The sequence below is a fragment of the Capsicum annuum genome, chromosome 1 (genome assembly GCF_002878395.1).
Source record: "Capsicum annuum cultivar UCD-10X-F1 chromosome 1, UCD10Xv1.1, whole genome shotgun sequence".
Classification (NCBI taxonomy): domain Eukaryota; kingdom Viridiplantae; phylum Streptophyta; class Magnoliopsida; order Solanales; family Solanaceae; genus Capsicum; species Capsicum annuum.
The window spans coordinates 179,993,005-180,010,722 of NC_061111.1; the positions used below are offsets into that span (position 1 = coordinate 179,993,005).

The 17,718-nt window shown below is 31.9% G+C and overlaps 2 protein-coding genes and 1 pseudogene across 2 annotated transcripts; all 3 read left to right on the forward strand.

Moving 5' to 3' along the window:
• Positions 1–1,700: 1,700 nt before the first annotated feature.
• Positions 1,701–3,045, forward strand: LOC124896523 (F-box/kelch-repeat protein At3g06240-like). Its single transcript, XM_047407943.1, has one exon. The coding sequence runs from the start codon at positions 1,818–1,820 to the stop codon at positions 2,928–2,930; it is 1,113 nt and encodes a 370-aa protein (XP_047263899.1). The 5' UTR covers positions 1,701–1,817; the 3' UTR covers positions 2,931–3,045.
• A 411-nt stretch (positions 3,046–3,456) lies between these two features.
• LOC124898646 lies at positions 3,457–5,007 on the forward strand (annotated as a pseudogene).
• Positions 5,008–13,892: 8,885 nt separating this feature from the next.
• LOC124898647 lies at positions 13,893–14,546 on the forward strand. Its single transcript, XM_047412309.1, has 2 exons — positions 13,893–14,010; positions 14,134–14,546. Exons 1-2 carry the CDS (start codon positions 13,893–13,895, stop codon positions 14,544–14,546), a joined length of 531 nt encoding a protein of 176 aa, XP_047268265.1.
• The last annotated feature ends 3,172 nt before the right edge of the window (positions 14,547–17,718 follow it).

Below are 17,718 nucleotides of genomic sequence, written 5' to 3' on the forward strand. Positions count from 1 at the left end.
GTAATAAGAATAAGCGAAACCATGCTAGCTTAACTATCTAACAAACCTTCTATAATAAATTTAGCTACAACAAATCAAAGCATGGGAAAATCACAAGAGCAACATTTTGACACTAACTCAGCATCACAAGAGCAGTATTTTGACACTAATTGACATCACAATATATTTAATAATAGTTAACAACTTACCTTACAATCAAAAGAAAAAATATAAAATCAAATACAAAGGAATTTTATTCATTTAGTTAAGTGCACGATAAAATAAAAACAAACAAAATATAAGAAATTCAATTGAGCAAACAAAATAAAAAATCATTAATCTAAGAAATAGCTCTTTTTACAATCAAATTTTTACTAATTCAAATATAAGGAGGCAAAGAAGGACAAAATTAAATAACCTCAAATATAATTTGATGTGACATTTTGAAACATCTCGCCGAATATTTATATATTTTTGAACTTTCATGCAAAGAACCTCCCGATGTTTGAAACATCATGACATGATGTTGTTAACAAAATTGAAAAAATAGTGAAATTACTTACAACAAACAAACGCACAACAATAAAACAAGGTAGAGTTATTTGGAGGTTAATCTGTACATTCAAATTTAACACTTAATTATAACCTTATATTTTTAAATTCAACAAATAAGTTTAAGTAAAGATTCAACTATAATTAAATAACACAATCAAAACTAAGTCATAATTAAATAAAAAATAAAAAAAAAGGAAAAGGGATAATCTTAGACTTTTGGCTATTTCATTCAGCGGCAACATGCTTGGTTGTCTGATTCTTCAATCGATCAAAATTTTGAACTGAAAGAAAAACACGAGAAATTATATCAATTGTTGATGATTTATAATTCGTATATAATAATTAAAACTATTGATAAAAAGAAAGAAAAAAAGACACAAAGGATAATGGTAATGAATATAAGAAGACGACTTGATTCAAAATAAAATAAAAGAATAAAATATAAGTAGAAATAAAAGAATGGTGTGTTTCTTGTCAATTGTAATTCAAAATATTACTTAAATAAGATTATAGAAATTATTTTTGTATATAAGTAAAATTATAATTAATTTAAAAGTGTTAAATATTACAATTTAGATTAACTGAATTTAAAAATATTAAGTATTAGGACTTTATGCAATTTAAATGGGAAAAGGATTCAACAATTAAAATATTTTTGGTCAAAATATTACCCACACATGACTTTATGAACAAAAACATATTTTACATACATTGAATGTATAAAAGTTTCAATAACTTAAAAATATTTAAATATTAAATATTTTTATACCTAATTCAAATAAAGAATTACATGATTCAAATAAAGAAGAATTTAATATATAAAATTTATTTGCACCATATATTTTAGAATACCTTAATTCAAATTATTCTAATAGCTTTTATCATATATTTTTAGACTCCTTAATATAAATATTATAATATAATAATTAAATGATAATAAAAAAATGATTTTGTCCAAAGAATAGACCTTAATTGAAGGACAAAAAGATCAAATTACTTTTCTAAGAGTTTTTACACTTTTAATATATTATAAATTATAAATATAAATATAAATTATAGATATGGATATAAATATAGATATTTATATTTAATTAACAAAACATATAAATTATAATTAATTAAAAATTAGGTTAAATAAGTAATTATGGGCTTATATTTGCTAAGTGCGCTAGTTTTCCCCCAAAATTTTCAACTACCCTTATTCACTTTCAACTTCAAGAATAGTTAGCAAAAGACGCATAAATCCAGTAGTTTCTCCTCCAAATTGGCAATCAAATTCAATCATGGCAATGAGCAAATCTGAAACCCTACCGGAAGAAACGATAGTTGACATACTCTCTCGCCTGCCTGCAAAATTCATAGGCCAATACAGGTGCTTATCAAAACAATGGTGCAATTTTCTGTCTGACCCACAATTCATCAAAGCTCACCTCACCCTCCATGCCCATAAGCAAGAAAAGAAACTCATTTTCATTTCTGCTTCTCAGGCTCTTAAAACTATCGCTTTTAACCATAACCCCCAAAATGGATTAATCATCGATGCTATTTCAAGAAACATTAATTTTCCTAAGCTTGAAGACAACTGGTCAAACGTTGCTTGCTCATGTAATGGCTTGGTGTTGGTGAGGAATCAGGAACATATTATGTTTTTAATAAACCCCACAACCTTGGAGTGCCATAGAATTCCAACTTTTCATTTGGCTCTTCCCCATGGAAATAGCTGTAGCGTGTACGGTCTAGGGTATGATTTTGCTACTGATGATTATAAAACGGTTACTCTTTCTCAACATCTACGAGGGCATATTGACTCTACTTTTCTTGATGTCTACTCCATGAAAATGGATCTATGGAGGAGACTTGAGAGTATACCTTATAATTTACTTACTAACCTCTCAGGAGGAACTCCTGGGGTATTGGTAAATGGGGCTTTGCATTGGATGGCAAGTAAAACTTCTTCAGTGGTAATTATTGCTTTTGATTTAAGTGATGAGAAATTCTTGGAGGTGCCAGCCCCTTCTACTCTTGATAAAAATGATTTGGATTTGTATGGTCTTACGGCTTTAAGAGGGTGTCTTTGTATGTTCTCTGCTATACTGGAAGACGAAATCGATGTTTGGATGATGAGAGAATATCGAGTTGAGGAGTCATGGACCAGATTTAGTATTGCTAGAATGGATTTAGAGTATGGTTTTGTACCATTTAATCCAATCAGTGATGATGATGTTATATTGAGTGTGGATAGAGATAAGTTGACTGTCTACAATATGAAAGAGGATCACTGGAGATATGTGGAGGTTGATGGATTAACTTCTGAGTATGGAAGGATTGGGACTTTCATCGAGAGTCTCGTCTCTCCTATGTTTGGCAAGAGAGCTGAGGGTTACCATATTGCTTGAAATATTTTTGTAATGGTAATTCGTCGTCATAGGTTTTTGTAATGGTAATTCTTCAGTCCTGAAAAATATACGATTTACTACCGGAAATGGAATAAACTTAAATTTGTGTCTTGAATTTTGGGCAGTCTTTAAAAGAATAATTTCCGGATGGTCTGACTCTTCTCCGAAAAATGAGTTAAATGTTACATTTTACTAATTATATAACTATCGTAGCCACTTATGTTACCGTTTTAAGCAACTATCGGTTAGAGTGTTATCTAACCGCTTTAAATAAAGAAATAAACTTATGTTGTCTACCTGTTTGATTGAATAATTGTCAAGATTTATGACAACAAAGGCTTGAGATCAATTAACAGAATGCAATGTCTGCCAGTTTAGTGGTTCGTCAAATTTTATTTCTAATACTATAAGATAAGATAAAACACAATCTTATTTAGTTCTTTCCCTATAGCTTGTCTCATTGCAAAGCAACTCATTCATGTGTTTTACCCTGTTACTGGGACACATCCAATTGAAATTCTAATCTCAACCTCTTTGGAAAGAGCTCCGAAAAAGACTTGACTTCAGAGCGGGGAATCTTCCTTTCACAGCTAAGAAACTCGGTATGATAGAATTTGTGAACCCAATGGTTGTAGTAAACCAGTTCAAGAGGTACTCATATTTTATCTTGTTTTGGTAAGAAACGAAATCTTGGTATTGTTCATAATTATTAAATTGATCATGTTTTCGTGGATTCTTGGTTGCTTGAGCAGGTAACTGTTGAGATGACGGATGGAGGAGTAGATAGGAGTGTGGAATGTAGTGAGCACCTTGATGCTATGATTTCAGAATTTGTACGTGTTGATGATGTATGTTCTGTTCTGCCATTAAATAACCTTAGTTTAAGTTCGAATCACTACAACAATTTTAGGGGAAAAAAGATGCCAATGAACCTTATAATTTCAGGGCAGGGGAGTGGCTGTTCTTGTTGGGGTGCTCCATAAATATGCTGTCCTTAAGACACATCCTGTGAACTTATTGAATCAAAGAATTTTCAAGGGAGCCTTCTTTGGAAACTACGTACTTCGTTCCGATCTTGCTTTTGAAGTGGAGAAACACATGAACAAGGAACTTAAATTGGAGAATGTTCATCACTCATAAATCCCAGTAGCTCATATCAGCAAGGCTTTTGAGTTAACTAGGTCCTCTATCAATCGATTTTTGGATTAAGTGACGGGTTCTTTACAATTGATATCATGTTGTTCATTGTTATTAAGTTTAAGTGTTTAACCAATCATTATTAGACACATATCTACTGATCAAAGCCCAAGTCAGTTAGTTGCTGTTTCTATTACATACTGCAACCAATATTGCTATCTCTCATACCCCCTCAGTACATGATAAGCTGCACTATGCCCAAACTGAGGCCAACACATGAAATCAAGGTGAATGAATACATAATTGATCCACTTTACTCATCAAGATTCAGTTTTAATGCTATTTTCCAGCATCCTTTATGAGTTCATTCAGATTGGTTTAAATTTCTGATTTTTTTGCAGTGGATAAAATGGATGCGTGTTTATGTGTTATGTGAACAGTTTTCAAACTTTGTTCAATCTGTTTCTGTTATGATCTTGTTGTTTACCAAATATGTTAAAATATGAAATGTACTGCCAGGGAGATGCCTGTTGCTGGAGTTTTATGTGTAACTGGAACTCGATGAGATCATACCCAAAAACCTGTAGTTGAATTTCTCCGTCCAGTAGATTGTATACTTACCAATTACCAGTGAGGTAAAATGGATACAAGTTTAATGCTGCAGTCTATGTGCTTCTTGCACTGTCATTTCCCTTTATTCACCGTCTTTGGTTTTTGATAGTGATCTAGACTGAGTTATTGTTATCAACCAAAAGGTAAATTCTATTTGAAAACAATGTTTCTGAAGATTCTTCAAAAATACCGTTGGGTGCGTGTCTGATCCTCCAAAAGTAGAATAGTTTTTGGAGGATCCGATACGGGTGCTAGAATACTTCTGGACAGTCCGAGCAACATAGTCTGAAATTACCTGATGTGTCTATATACACGTAGATTTGGCTGCGCGAAGCACGGTATTAAAGATATAAATTAGCTTCATAAAAATTTAAAGATTTTTTTATTCTTCAAATTCAAATAAAATAGATTTTGAATTCTAATTTATTTAATACTTAATTTTGTATTTAATAAAAGAAATTAAAAGTAATATAATAATTAATGTGATAACTCCATAGTCATTCTTTTATTATAAATAAAGGTTGCCGTGAATTTCTTTAAAAACTCAATTTTTATATAATTTACTCTCAAAAAATTTAGTAAAATTCACATAATGTACTATTGGCACATCTTTATTTTGAAACTACTCCATTGAAATAGAAAAGAATAACAATATGAAGAAAAAATGCTATTACTAAAAAATATATTTATTTTTATGTTCTTATAGATTCATGACCTATAGATGATTATCGTGAATTTCTCTTCCTAATTTGCAAATCAAATGATAACATTCAATTCCGTTGTTTCTGCATGCATATTTATCATATCAACAATTACAATATATTAAATGTTTGTGTAGTGTGAAAATTAAAGAATGAAATTTGTAAAGAATAAAGTAGATTCATAACTATTATATAAAAGAAGCCAGTAATACTTCTTCAAGGCGTCTCTTATTTTTTTATATTTTTTTAATAGTTAATCAATGAGTTCGTAAGCAGTTAAAATCGAGTAACAATTAAAAAGATAAGGTGAAAGATCAATAAAAATAATATTACTATTATAAATATAGATATATAGATAGGAAGACTCCATAGACTTGAGTAATTATGTGTATAGACTTTAGTGTTATTTAAAAATTAAAATTTATAATGGAGGATTTGTAACTGAAAGTGCATCAAGAAAGCAAAGAATCTAATCATACTAATTGAAACTCCTTGACTAGTGAACAACAACTAATTTTCGTGACGAAAAAGTGATTAAATAATTTTGTAGAAAAATAAAAAAGAAAAAGATAAAAAAGATAAAAAAGATAAAAAGATAAATACGAGTCATGATCATAACCTAAGAAATGTGTTACCTCATCACTTATATGTCTCGTTTTATTATATTTATAGATTTCTATAGACACTTGTCATACCTTCAAAATTAAAATAACTCAAATTTAATCACATAACAATCAAGTGAAAATTAATTCGAACATCGTAATTATCACAAAAAATAACAATTCAAGTACTTTACTATTTCAGTTTTAAATCATTTGATTAGAAGAAGCCTTAAACGAAAATCAATAACATAACATATTCAATTAAAATTAATGAAATAGGAAATAAAGACAAAAAAAGTAGAAATAATTAATATGGTAATTTTAAACATTTCTAATTTAAAAAAAAAAGCCTTAGATACATATCTAAAACACAAAGATCAATAACATAACATATCTAATTAAAATTAATGAAATAGAAAATAAAAACCAAAAAGAATGAGAACAATTGATATAAGAGAAAGAAAGAATGAAAAAAGAAATTATATAGTAACAATGAAAAAGATTTGAGATACATATCCAAAACATACAATTTATCTAAATGAAGAAAGAAGAAAAGAAAAAGAAAAATTAAAACTTAAAAGAGAACATAAGATGAATGGGTCTTTATGAAACTAAATATAGATTTACATAGACAAAGTAATAAAATGTCATAAGACATGATAGACTTATAAATTAAAGCTGGGAGGTTATGGACTTGAATATAATGAGAGCTATGAATATTATTAAAGATAGAAATTAAAGGTGTGAATTATGTGTAATTACTCATTGTAAATATATTTAAAATAATAAAAAATAAATACTTACAATATTACAAAATATTATCATTTTGTAATTAGAAAAAGGTAAAAATAAATAAATAAAGAAATTTATTAAGAGTTTATATTAAAGAGATGTGAGTTATGGATAATTACTCATTTCAATTGATATGTGAAGCATTTTTGTTGTAAATGTTCCTTCATTAATAAAATATTTAATTATAATAAATTAAGTAATTTATTTAATTTTATAATAAAATAATTAATTTAAATAAAAAAAGGCCAATAAAAAAATGGAAAAATAATAAATCATAAAAATAAATACTTATAATATTAAAAGATATTGTCACTTTTTAATTAGAAGAAGGTGAAAATAAACAAATAAATAAATTTATTAAAAGTTTATATTAAAGAGATGTGAGTTATGAATAATTACTAATTTCAATTGGTATATGAAAAGATTTTGTTGTAAATGTTCCTTCATTAATAAAATATTAATTGTAATAAATTAAGTAATTTATTTAATTTTATAATAAAATATTTTATTTAAATAAGAAAAAAGGACAATAAAAAAAGAAAAAAATCGCACATATATTACTACTATTTAGAAACGCAAAAAAGCAGACACCTCTTTGTCGATGTGTCTGCTTCTTTCGTGATTTTACTGTATTATCCTTAAATAATTATTATATGTCATTTATATATTTAATAAAAAAATGTAAAATAGACAATTATTGTTATGAAATATAAAGCAAATAAGAAGAAGAATAAAGAGAAGAGAGAGTAATTATTATTTCTCTTGAGGAATTTCTTGATGGGTTCATTACAATGAAAGAAAACCCTTTTATTTATAGGGAAAAACTAACCTTAGGGTTTCTAACTTTTCCATAAATAGATATTCACTATATATAGTAAAGTAGACATTCACTATATATGGTAAAGTAGACATTCTCTATATATGGTAATATATTTATAACACCCCCCTTGAATGTCTAATTGATAGATAATATGTCTCATTAAAACCTTACTAGAAAAAATTCAGTGAAAAAAAAAATCTAATGAAGGAAAAAGAGTACACATCTCTAACAATACACATATAGGTTGCCTCATTAAAAACCTTACAAGGAAAATCCAGTGGGATAAAACCTCGTAAGAGAAAAAGATTACAACACGTATTAACTCCCCCTTATGAGAACATCCTTGAACCTTTGCATTCCGATCTTGTGCACCATCTTCTTGAAAGTTGCAATTGGAGGAGACTTGGTGAATAAATCAGCCACATTGTCACTTGAACGAATTTGTTGCATGTTAATATCACCATTCTTTTGTATATAAAAACTTTGATGAGGTGTGCTTCGTTCTATCTCCTTTTATGAATCCTCTTTTAAGATGTGCTATGCATGCTGGATTATTTTCGAATAAAATTGTGGGTACATTATCACATTTCACACCATATTTTTCTCGAATGAGATGTATCATAGATCTCAACCATACTATTCTCGGCTTGCTTCATGAATAACTATTATCTCAGCATGATTCGATTAAGTGGCTAGATAGATTGCTTTATATATCTCCAAGATATGACAATATCCGCACATATGAATACATAGCTTATTTGAGATCGAGCTTTATACGGGTCAGATAAGTACCCAATATCAGCATAACTAATAAGATCGAGACTACAATCTTTAGAATAAATAAGCTCATATGTTTGATCTTATTTTGATGTCTCATTGTAGGAGTAGAACTATACCTTGCTAACAAATTGAGCGAAATGCTATATTCGGTCTTGTAGTATTTTACAAGATACATTGGTACACCAATTGCACTAAGATATATAACCAATTCAATTTGGTATATTTCTTATTTCAGCAAATAATCTATTGCTTTTGAAAACTCTCCAAGAGTTCCAATAATTTTCAAGTACAATATAAGGATTATAAATAAGTTTTTCATAAACTTTTATATGCTTCAAACATTTTGAATCCTTAAAAGTTTTCATATAAATTTTGTCAAGTGAAAAAATTCAACATTTCATGTGTAACATCTTCAAATATCTGGACTACAAATCAAATAAGTTTTATCTTACCAAGATACATCCTTTCAAGTCACTTGATAAATATTTTTACGTTAGCATGCTTAAATAAACGTAGAATTTAGATCCTCGTAATCTTTTACAATATTACGCTAATATTGTATCAAAGACATTGTTAATGATATATCATTTTGTATCGATTCACAGTGTGACATAATATTTTGAGATCTCATCACTTTATTATTTTCAGGTACCTGAACCTCTCATAAGGTTTTATGAAGTGTTATGTCGTAGGCTCTTCAAGAGCACATTGCCTTCTTATTATGATTATTTGCTCCTTATTTTTCAAGGATTATTTTAAGGAACCGATTGGTCTACCACGCTTCATGCATGCGTAGACTTTGTCATTTAAGAACACAAAATAGGAGTACTTGTAGCTTAAATATGAGATGCTTTCGGCATTTGACTTGAATTATCTTTTGAATGAAGATCTGATGATAATTGCTAACATATTTCTTAGCTTCTTATAATCTCCCCCCTTATGTTAGGAAAACTAACATACATCTTTCATTTTTTATGAAGAATTCATCTTTGTGTATCATGGTATATTCATTAATCATATACCGCACATTAAAATCATTAGATGGAATAGTTGGTTCCTGACCTTGAACTAATTGGGAGGGAAAAAATAATCATAATAATTTATTGAGAAAGCAACTTTATGAATATCAAACTGCAGGTTGACAATAAACATACAAGTGATCATCTTATATCTATGCATCTTTTCAAGATATCACATGATAGGTGAACGGGCCTTTATTCACCTTTTATACTTTTTAAATTTTAAGGGATCCAATCCAATATTAGTTGGTCCAACCAACTTATCATGAGAACAAGCAACATTTAAAGTAATGAAGAATTTTCTAATTCTTCAATATATGTTTAATACAAATTATGCACATCTTTGAGATGTCGCAATCGTTCATGTCAATTTATGAACTTTTATACTAGTAAAATCCAAATTTACCATGACATGTACTTTTTTCTTTAGTAAATTTCAGATTTACTACTTCAGAAGTAGATTTCAAAATAACTCTTCTCAGTTATTCTGCCTCATTTGGAGGTAAGTTGTGATACCATCACAATCAAGTGCACGTTTGCATTAATACGTTTCTCATTCCCCAGAAATGGAATATAATCGTGCCTTAAGCCTATCAAATTCTAATAGCTTATAACCTCTTTCATGATATTGCTACTTTAGGAGCAAATCGAGGCATATATCATATATTGCTATCACATTCATTTCAAGAATGGAGCAAATTCAATGAGCCATGTTTCATGATTTTTCACCAAACATCCATTATTTTTCCTAAGCCATCATAATATCATCAATATAGTGTATTGAGATTCAAACTCAATATCATATCCATATAAAAAGGCGTCTTAGGCTGTAACTCGATGGGACTTAAACTCAACATCTTATCATTATGGTGCATTGAAACTTTTAACCCTATGTCTTACCCTCTTAATGAGACGAGACTTAATTCATCATCATATCTTTTAACAACATTATTTTTCATGAACAGATTGAAAACATAAGTGGTTTCAAACCAATTATGTTTTTTCAAATCCAACAATAATTATATTATTAGTAGCAAAAGACAAATAACATAAGAAATCACTAACCTTGAAATTACCTTTAGATTTATAATCTCACCTTGTTTGGCAGAGTTTCGTACTGATAACATGTTATGAAATATAAAGCAAAAAAGAAGAAGGATAGAGAGAAGAAAGAGTAATTATTATTTCTCTTGAGGGATTTCTTGATGGGTTCATTACAATGAAAGAAAACCCCTTTATTTATAGGGGAAAAATAACTTTAGGATTTTTAACTTTTTCATAAATAGATATTCACTATATATGGTAAAGTAGACATTTACTATATATGGTAAAGTAGACATTCACTATATATGATAATATATTTATGACATTTATGACATATCTGCTTCAGATGTTTCAATTGTAATTTTACTATATCATCCCCTAATTAATTATTATAAGTCACTAGATATTAAAAAGTTAATAATATTTAATAAAAAATAAAATAAAAATAAAATGATAAATTAACTCTTGATGTTTTAAATTACCTGGCATCTTATATGAGACCCACTTAAATTTTTTTCACAAATATTTCTTATAGAAATTTTGTTATATTACTTCTAATTATTTATTATGAGTTATTTAATACATGTCTGATTCACCACATCGCGATATTTGGTTGGATCTTACGTATTAAAAATTAATCATGTTTAATAGAAAAAGTAAATTAGACATTTATAACATGTTTGCTTCAGCTGTTTCAATCGTAATTTTATTATATCACACCTAATTAATTATTATAACTCATCTAAGTATTAAAATTTGATAATATTAAATAAAAAAAATAGACACAAATTAAGTCTTGTTGTTTTAAATTAACTTGACATCTTATATGAGACTCACTTAAATATTTTTTGTAGCAATTTTGCCATATAACTTCTAATTAGTTATTATGAGTCATTTAAGACATGTCTGCTTCGCTACTTCAATCGTGGTATATGATTGACTTTTGAAATTATCTCATTGTAATTTAAATTAGAATAGAAGAAAAGGTATTATAAATCACAATAATTATAAACTTAAACTATTTTAAAAATATAATTGACTATCAATGTCACAAAAGTTTGGACAAGGAGAGTAACATATATTATTTGAAAATTATATAAAAATTATTATAAATTATACTAGTTGACAACTTAAATATCTAAAAATATATTAAAAATATGATTATCTAAATTCTATCTGTGTCACATAAATTGAAACAAAAGATAACATATATTAGGCCCGTGCTGGCACAGGCCTCGACATCTAGTGTGTGTGTGTGTGTGTATGTATATATATATATATATATATATATATATATATATATATATATAATTTTATAATAAAATATTTGATTTAAATAAGAAAAAAGGTCAATAAAAGAAGAAAAATAATAAATCACACACACACATATATATATATATATATATTGTGAATAAGTGGATAGTGGATGGCCATGTATACATTTACCGTAGCTCACCCTCATCTCCAAGGCTTATAATGCCTATATATAGCTCCCCATTTTACATGTAAATGACACACAATTAAATTACTTTTCTATTTTTTTCCTTATATATATATATATATATATATATATATATATATATATATTTTTTTTTTGAAAATCTTTCTATTTCTCTTTCTTTTCTTTTAATAAGTTTTATTATTCAGTCTTTATATTACAACACGTTATCAGCACGAGACTCTTATTCAGGTATATATTTATTCATTATCACTTTCAGATAATTAATATTGCTAAAGAATCAATTACATCTTTTTTAAATTAAGCATCTTTGTGAAAGAAAAGGAGGGAATAATTAGCAACTCGATTTGAATTGATATGGTAGTTGTTCACATAAAGTTGTGTTGATTATTGGATTCTAGGACAACCAAACTACTTAATCAACTATTCATACCTTTTCACAAGTTCGAAAAAAAATGCTCTTACCTATTTGTTAAATTTTCTTGTCCCTTTGTTCATTAACTCCATAATATTGATATTTAAAGGACATATAGTGATTGTACTATTTATGTTAAGTTTAGAATTAAAAATAATCATTATTATTATATTTTAACAGTTTATATACAAGTACTTATGATCAATAGTACATATTTTTGCTTACTCATCACTTACATACGTATCAATTCATTGCGAATTATTCTATAATAATCATTAGCTTATAATAAACTGCACTTTTTCAATTTGTTGGTTTCGGAAAGTGGACAAGTAAATGACCACATAAATAACATATATGTCAAGCTTACTCATCATCACTTATAAGCGTACAACAACAAAAAAAAGGGGGTTCAAAGTTGTCTGCACAATTGGTTGCCAATTATTCAGTAATAATATGATTAAAATTTTTTTGGACTGCATAATTAACACTTTTGGGTTACAATAATTTATAATTCTATTTAAATCTATTTGAGATAGTTATTTTACTTTTAAAGTATCATTATATCTAACTTATTAATCTTTTTATGATAGTTTCACTATGTCAAATTTATTGAAACTTGAGTTTGTGGCACTGGACATTACCAGAAAGAATTATTTATCATTGGTCCTTGATACGATCTTTTGTGTGTTTGGTTTTACAGTTGAAACTAATATTAGACTGCTCTCTCTCTCTCATTACTGTAGCCAACGTTCACTAACAAACACTGACCCTTGACCTGACGCCAGCGATGGCGTTGGAGCGCCGGTAGCAGGCAAGGATACCCCCTTCCCCTATCTCTCTCCCCAGTTTTTGATCTCTACCCTCTTCTCTCTCTCCTCCTTTCCCTGTCTCTCTCTGTCATCGAAACTCCCTTTATTTTCACCGATGGTCAAGGTCACTGGCCGCTCACTCCAGCGATGTAAGCAGCGCCCATCTCCGATCATAAGCAATCGATTCCGGTGGGTTTATCTGAAGGTTCTACTGTTTTCGATTATAGCAAATTCCAATAATTTCGAATCTGATTCTGAATCTGATTTCGGCGGCACTCCGACGAAGCTCCGGGGATAATATTTTGGTGATCAGTTTCTGCATCAGTTTACGGGGATCCAACATACCTCGCAGGAAAGGACTTGGTCTATAAGCGTAACCCGGTGACTTCTAACCTTTTTTATTTTATTCTTCGTATTATTCTAGTATTATCTCCTATATCTTAACTTGCGTTTGATTTGTTGGGATTGTCTGTTGTCATTTCTTGCACTGCTTTTTATTATTGATTTTGTTGTCCTTGGTGCAAGACTATTAGTGTGCTTTATAGTTCCCTCAGAGAGTTCTTACCTTGAACTCTAATTCTTTATTTATTGATTACTTTATTCCACTAACATCTGTTTTGCTTGAATATTGGTTGCATTTGGTGCTTTGCGTGTCGTTTATTGTTATTGTATTACTGTTGTTTTTAGTCTTCGCTGTACTTTATGTTGAGTAGTGGCTTAGGGGGCTCATGGTGGTTTAGGGTCATGTCCTGGGGGTTATAGGGGGCTGGGGATGGGATCGAGGGCTGGTGTTGGGCTAGGTTCAAGATGCGGAGTGCAAGGTATTAAGGGAGGAGATAAGAAAGGTGATAGTTTGAGGGTAGGGTCGTGGAACATTGGGACCCTGCAGGGTAAGTCAGTAGAACTGGTTAAGATTCTTAGGAAGAGAAAAATTAGTATTGCGTGTGTTTAGGAGACCAAGTGGGTAGGTTTCAAGGCTAGGGATATATATGGATACAAGTTGTGGTATTCAGGTAGTGATAGGCATAGGAATGACGTAGGTATCTTAGTGGATGAAGAGCTTAAGGAGCAGATAATGGAGGTTAAAAGGGTTAGTGATAGGGTTATGACTATCAAGTTGGTCTTGGGGGGGCGGGTTACTTTGAACATCTGTAGTGTGTATGCGCCACATCTGGTTCTGGACGAGGAAGAGAAGAAGAGTTTTTGGGAGGTTTTGGACGAAGTGGTTAGAGGCATGCCTAGTTTGGAGAAGATTTTCATAGGTGGGGATTTCAACGGGCATATCGGGTCTTCGCCGTTAGGGTATGATGATGTGCATGGAGGCTTTGGGTTCGGCGTTAGGAACGATGAGGGGGTTGCTCTTTTGGATTTTGCGAGGGCCTTTGGGTTGGTGGTAGTGAATTCCAGCTTTCCGAAGAAGGAATAACACTTAGTTACTCTCCGTAGTAGGATAGCCAAGACTTAGATTGACTTTTTGCTGTTTAGGAAGGGGGATAGAGCTTTGTGTAAGGATTGTAAGGTAATCCCGAATGAGAATCTTAGGACCCAGCATAGACTCCTAGTGATGGACTTGGGTATCAAGAAGGGTAAGAGTAGGCAGGCTGGGAAGGGTCGGCCTAGGGTTAGGTGGGGTAGCCTAACTCTGGTTAGTACTTTAGAGATAAGGGCAAAGTTAGAGGGGTTGGGATGTGGGAGGGCAGAGAAAACGTGGATAGTATGTGGGATGGGGATACTGATTACATCAGGAAGGCTTCTAGAGAGGTGTTGGGTGTTATGAGGGGCGGGTCTAGACGGTATTAGAGGGATTAGTGGTGGAATGAAGATGTTAAGAAGAAGGTCAAGATGAAGAAGACGTCTTACGCTAAGTTGGTTGAGAGTAAGGATGAATAAGAGAAGCGGGTGAGCAGGGAGAAGTACAAGGTAGCAAAATAGGAGGCTAAGTTAGCAGTCACGACTGCTAAGACAACAACTTTTGAGAGTTTGTATAAGGGGTTAGAGGAGAAAGACGGGGAGACGAGGATGTTTAGGCTTGCCAAGTTTAGGGAGCGAAAGGGTCGTGATCTGGATTAGGTGAAGTGCATTAAGGGGGAGGATGACAGAGTTTTGGCAGAAGACGACCTCATTAAGAAAAGATGGCAGTCCTATTTCCATAGGCTCTTGAATGAGGAGGGGGATAAAGGTGTGGTGTTAGGGGAGTTGGAGCATTTCAAAGAGAGTTGCGACTTTGGCTTTTGCTGGCGCTTTAAGGTAGATGAGGTCAGTAAGGCTATTCGCAAGATGCAAATGGACAGGGCGATGAGGCCCGACGAAATTTCGGTGGATTTTTGGAAGTTCTCTAGCGGGTCAGGGTTGAGGTGGCTGACCAACTTGTTTAATAATATTTTTAAGTCAACAAAGATGCCTGAGGCATGGAGATGAAGCACGATGATTCCTTTATATAATAACAAGGGTGACGTTAAGAGTTGCAACAACTATCGGGGTATTAAGTTGTTGAGCCACACGATAAAGATTTGGGAGAGGGTGGTGGAGAGGAGGTTGAGGTAGTTTGTGTCTATCTTGGAGAATCAATTTGGTTTTATGCCTGGTCGCTCCATGATCGAGGTAATTCACCTTGTGTGGAGACTAGTAGAGCAATATAGAGAGAGGAAGAGGGATCTTCACATGGTGTTTATTGACTTGGAAAAGGCGTATGACAAGGTTCCTAGGGAGGTCCTGTGGAGATGCTTGGAGGGGAGGAGGGTCCAGTGGTGTACACCAGAGCGATTAAGGACATGTATGAGGCAGCAAAGACGCTGGTAAGGACAGTGGGGGGAGATTCTGCGCATTTTCCATTCCTGAAAGGGTTACACCAGGGATCAACTCTTAGTCCATTTTTATTTTCTTTGGTGATGGATGTGTTGACGCGGAATATACAAGGCGAGGTGCCTTGGTGTATGCTTTTTTACGGATGATATAGTTTTGATTGATGAGTCGCGACAAGAGGTTAATGATAAGTTGGAGGTTTGGAGACAAACACTAGAGTCCAAAGGTTTCAGGTTGAGTAGGACCAAGACAGAGTACTTAGAGTACAAGTTTAGTGACTAGAGGAAAGAGGAGGAGGTGGTAGTGAAGTTGGATTCTCAGGCGGTTTGTAAGAGGGATAATTTTAAGTATCTCGGATCTATGATCAAGGGTAATAGAGAAATAGATGAGGGTGTCTCTCACCGTATTGGGGCAGGTTAGATGAAATGAAAGCTTGCTTCGAGAATTTTATGTGATAAGAAGGTGCCCCTGAAGATGAAAGGAAAATTCTATAGAGTTGCAGTCCGACCTGCTATGTTGTATGGAGCAGAGTGTTGGCTGGTTAAGAATTCTCATATCCAAAAGTTGAAGGTGGCGGAAATGAGAATATTGCATTGGATGTGTGGATTCACTAGGGTTGATAGGGTTAGGAATAAAATTATTCGGAGGAAGGTGGGAGTTGTATCAGTGGAGGATAAAATGTGGGAAGTGAGGTTGAGATGGTTTAGTCATGTGATGAGGAGAGGCACGGATTCCCCAGTTCGTAGGTATGAGAGGTTGGCCCTGGAAGGTTTCAAACGGGGTAGGGGAAGGCCAAAGAAATATTGGACAGAAGTGATTAAACATGACATGGAGCAGTTATAGCTGACTGAGAACATGACCCTGGATAGGAAGATTTGGAGAAAAAATATTAGGATAGAGGGCTAAGGGTATGGATGAGTCGTAGTCAGTAATTAGGTGGACTTTGGTGTCCTCGGTTTGACAATGTGCAATTTGTTGTGGATGTCGTACCTATGTTATTTTATGGTGTCCTATGCTTTTGTATACTGCCTTTTATCTTGAGCCGGTGGTCTATCGGAAACAACCTCTCTATTTTTTTAGAGGTAGTGGTATGGACTACGTACAATCTACCATCCCCAGACCCCATTTATGTGGGAATATACTGGGTTTGTTGTTGTTGGGTCCTTGATGCTAAAATTCACCTTGACGTTAGAGGTCTTGGGGATACTATTAAACAAGAAAATAACGCATCTAGTCACGATAAGGCGAAAGCTATGATTTTTCTTTGTCATCACCTCCATGAAGGATTAAAAACTGAATATTTAACTGTGAAAGATCCACTCAAATTATGGGCCAACTTGAAGGACCGATAGCACCATCTAAAATTAACGGTATACCGAAAGCTAAATATGACTGGATACACCTTCGGTTTCAAGATTTTAAAACCGTGGTTGAGTATAATTCTGTTATTCATAAAGTAAGTTCAATATTAAGATTACGTGGAGAAACCATCACTGATGAGGACTTACTAGAAAAAACTTTTTTCACTTTTCATGCTTCTAATGTATTGCTACAACAGCAATATCGTAAAAAGAGATTTAAAAAATATTCTGAATTGATTACATGCCTATTTGTGGCAGAGCAGAATAGTACTTTGTTAATAAAAAATCATAAAGCTCACCCCGCTGGATCTGCTCCATTCCCTGAAGCGAATGTTGTAACAATGCATAATCAGCCTGCAATAAGGCAAAATTATTATCGCGGTCGTGGTCGAGGCCATGGTCATGGGTGAGGACGTGGCAGAGGGCGAAGTAATT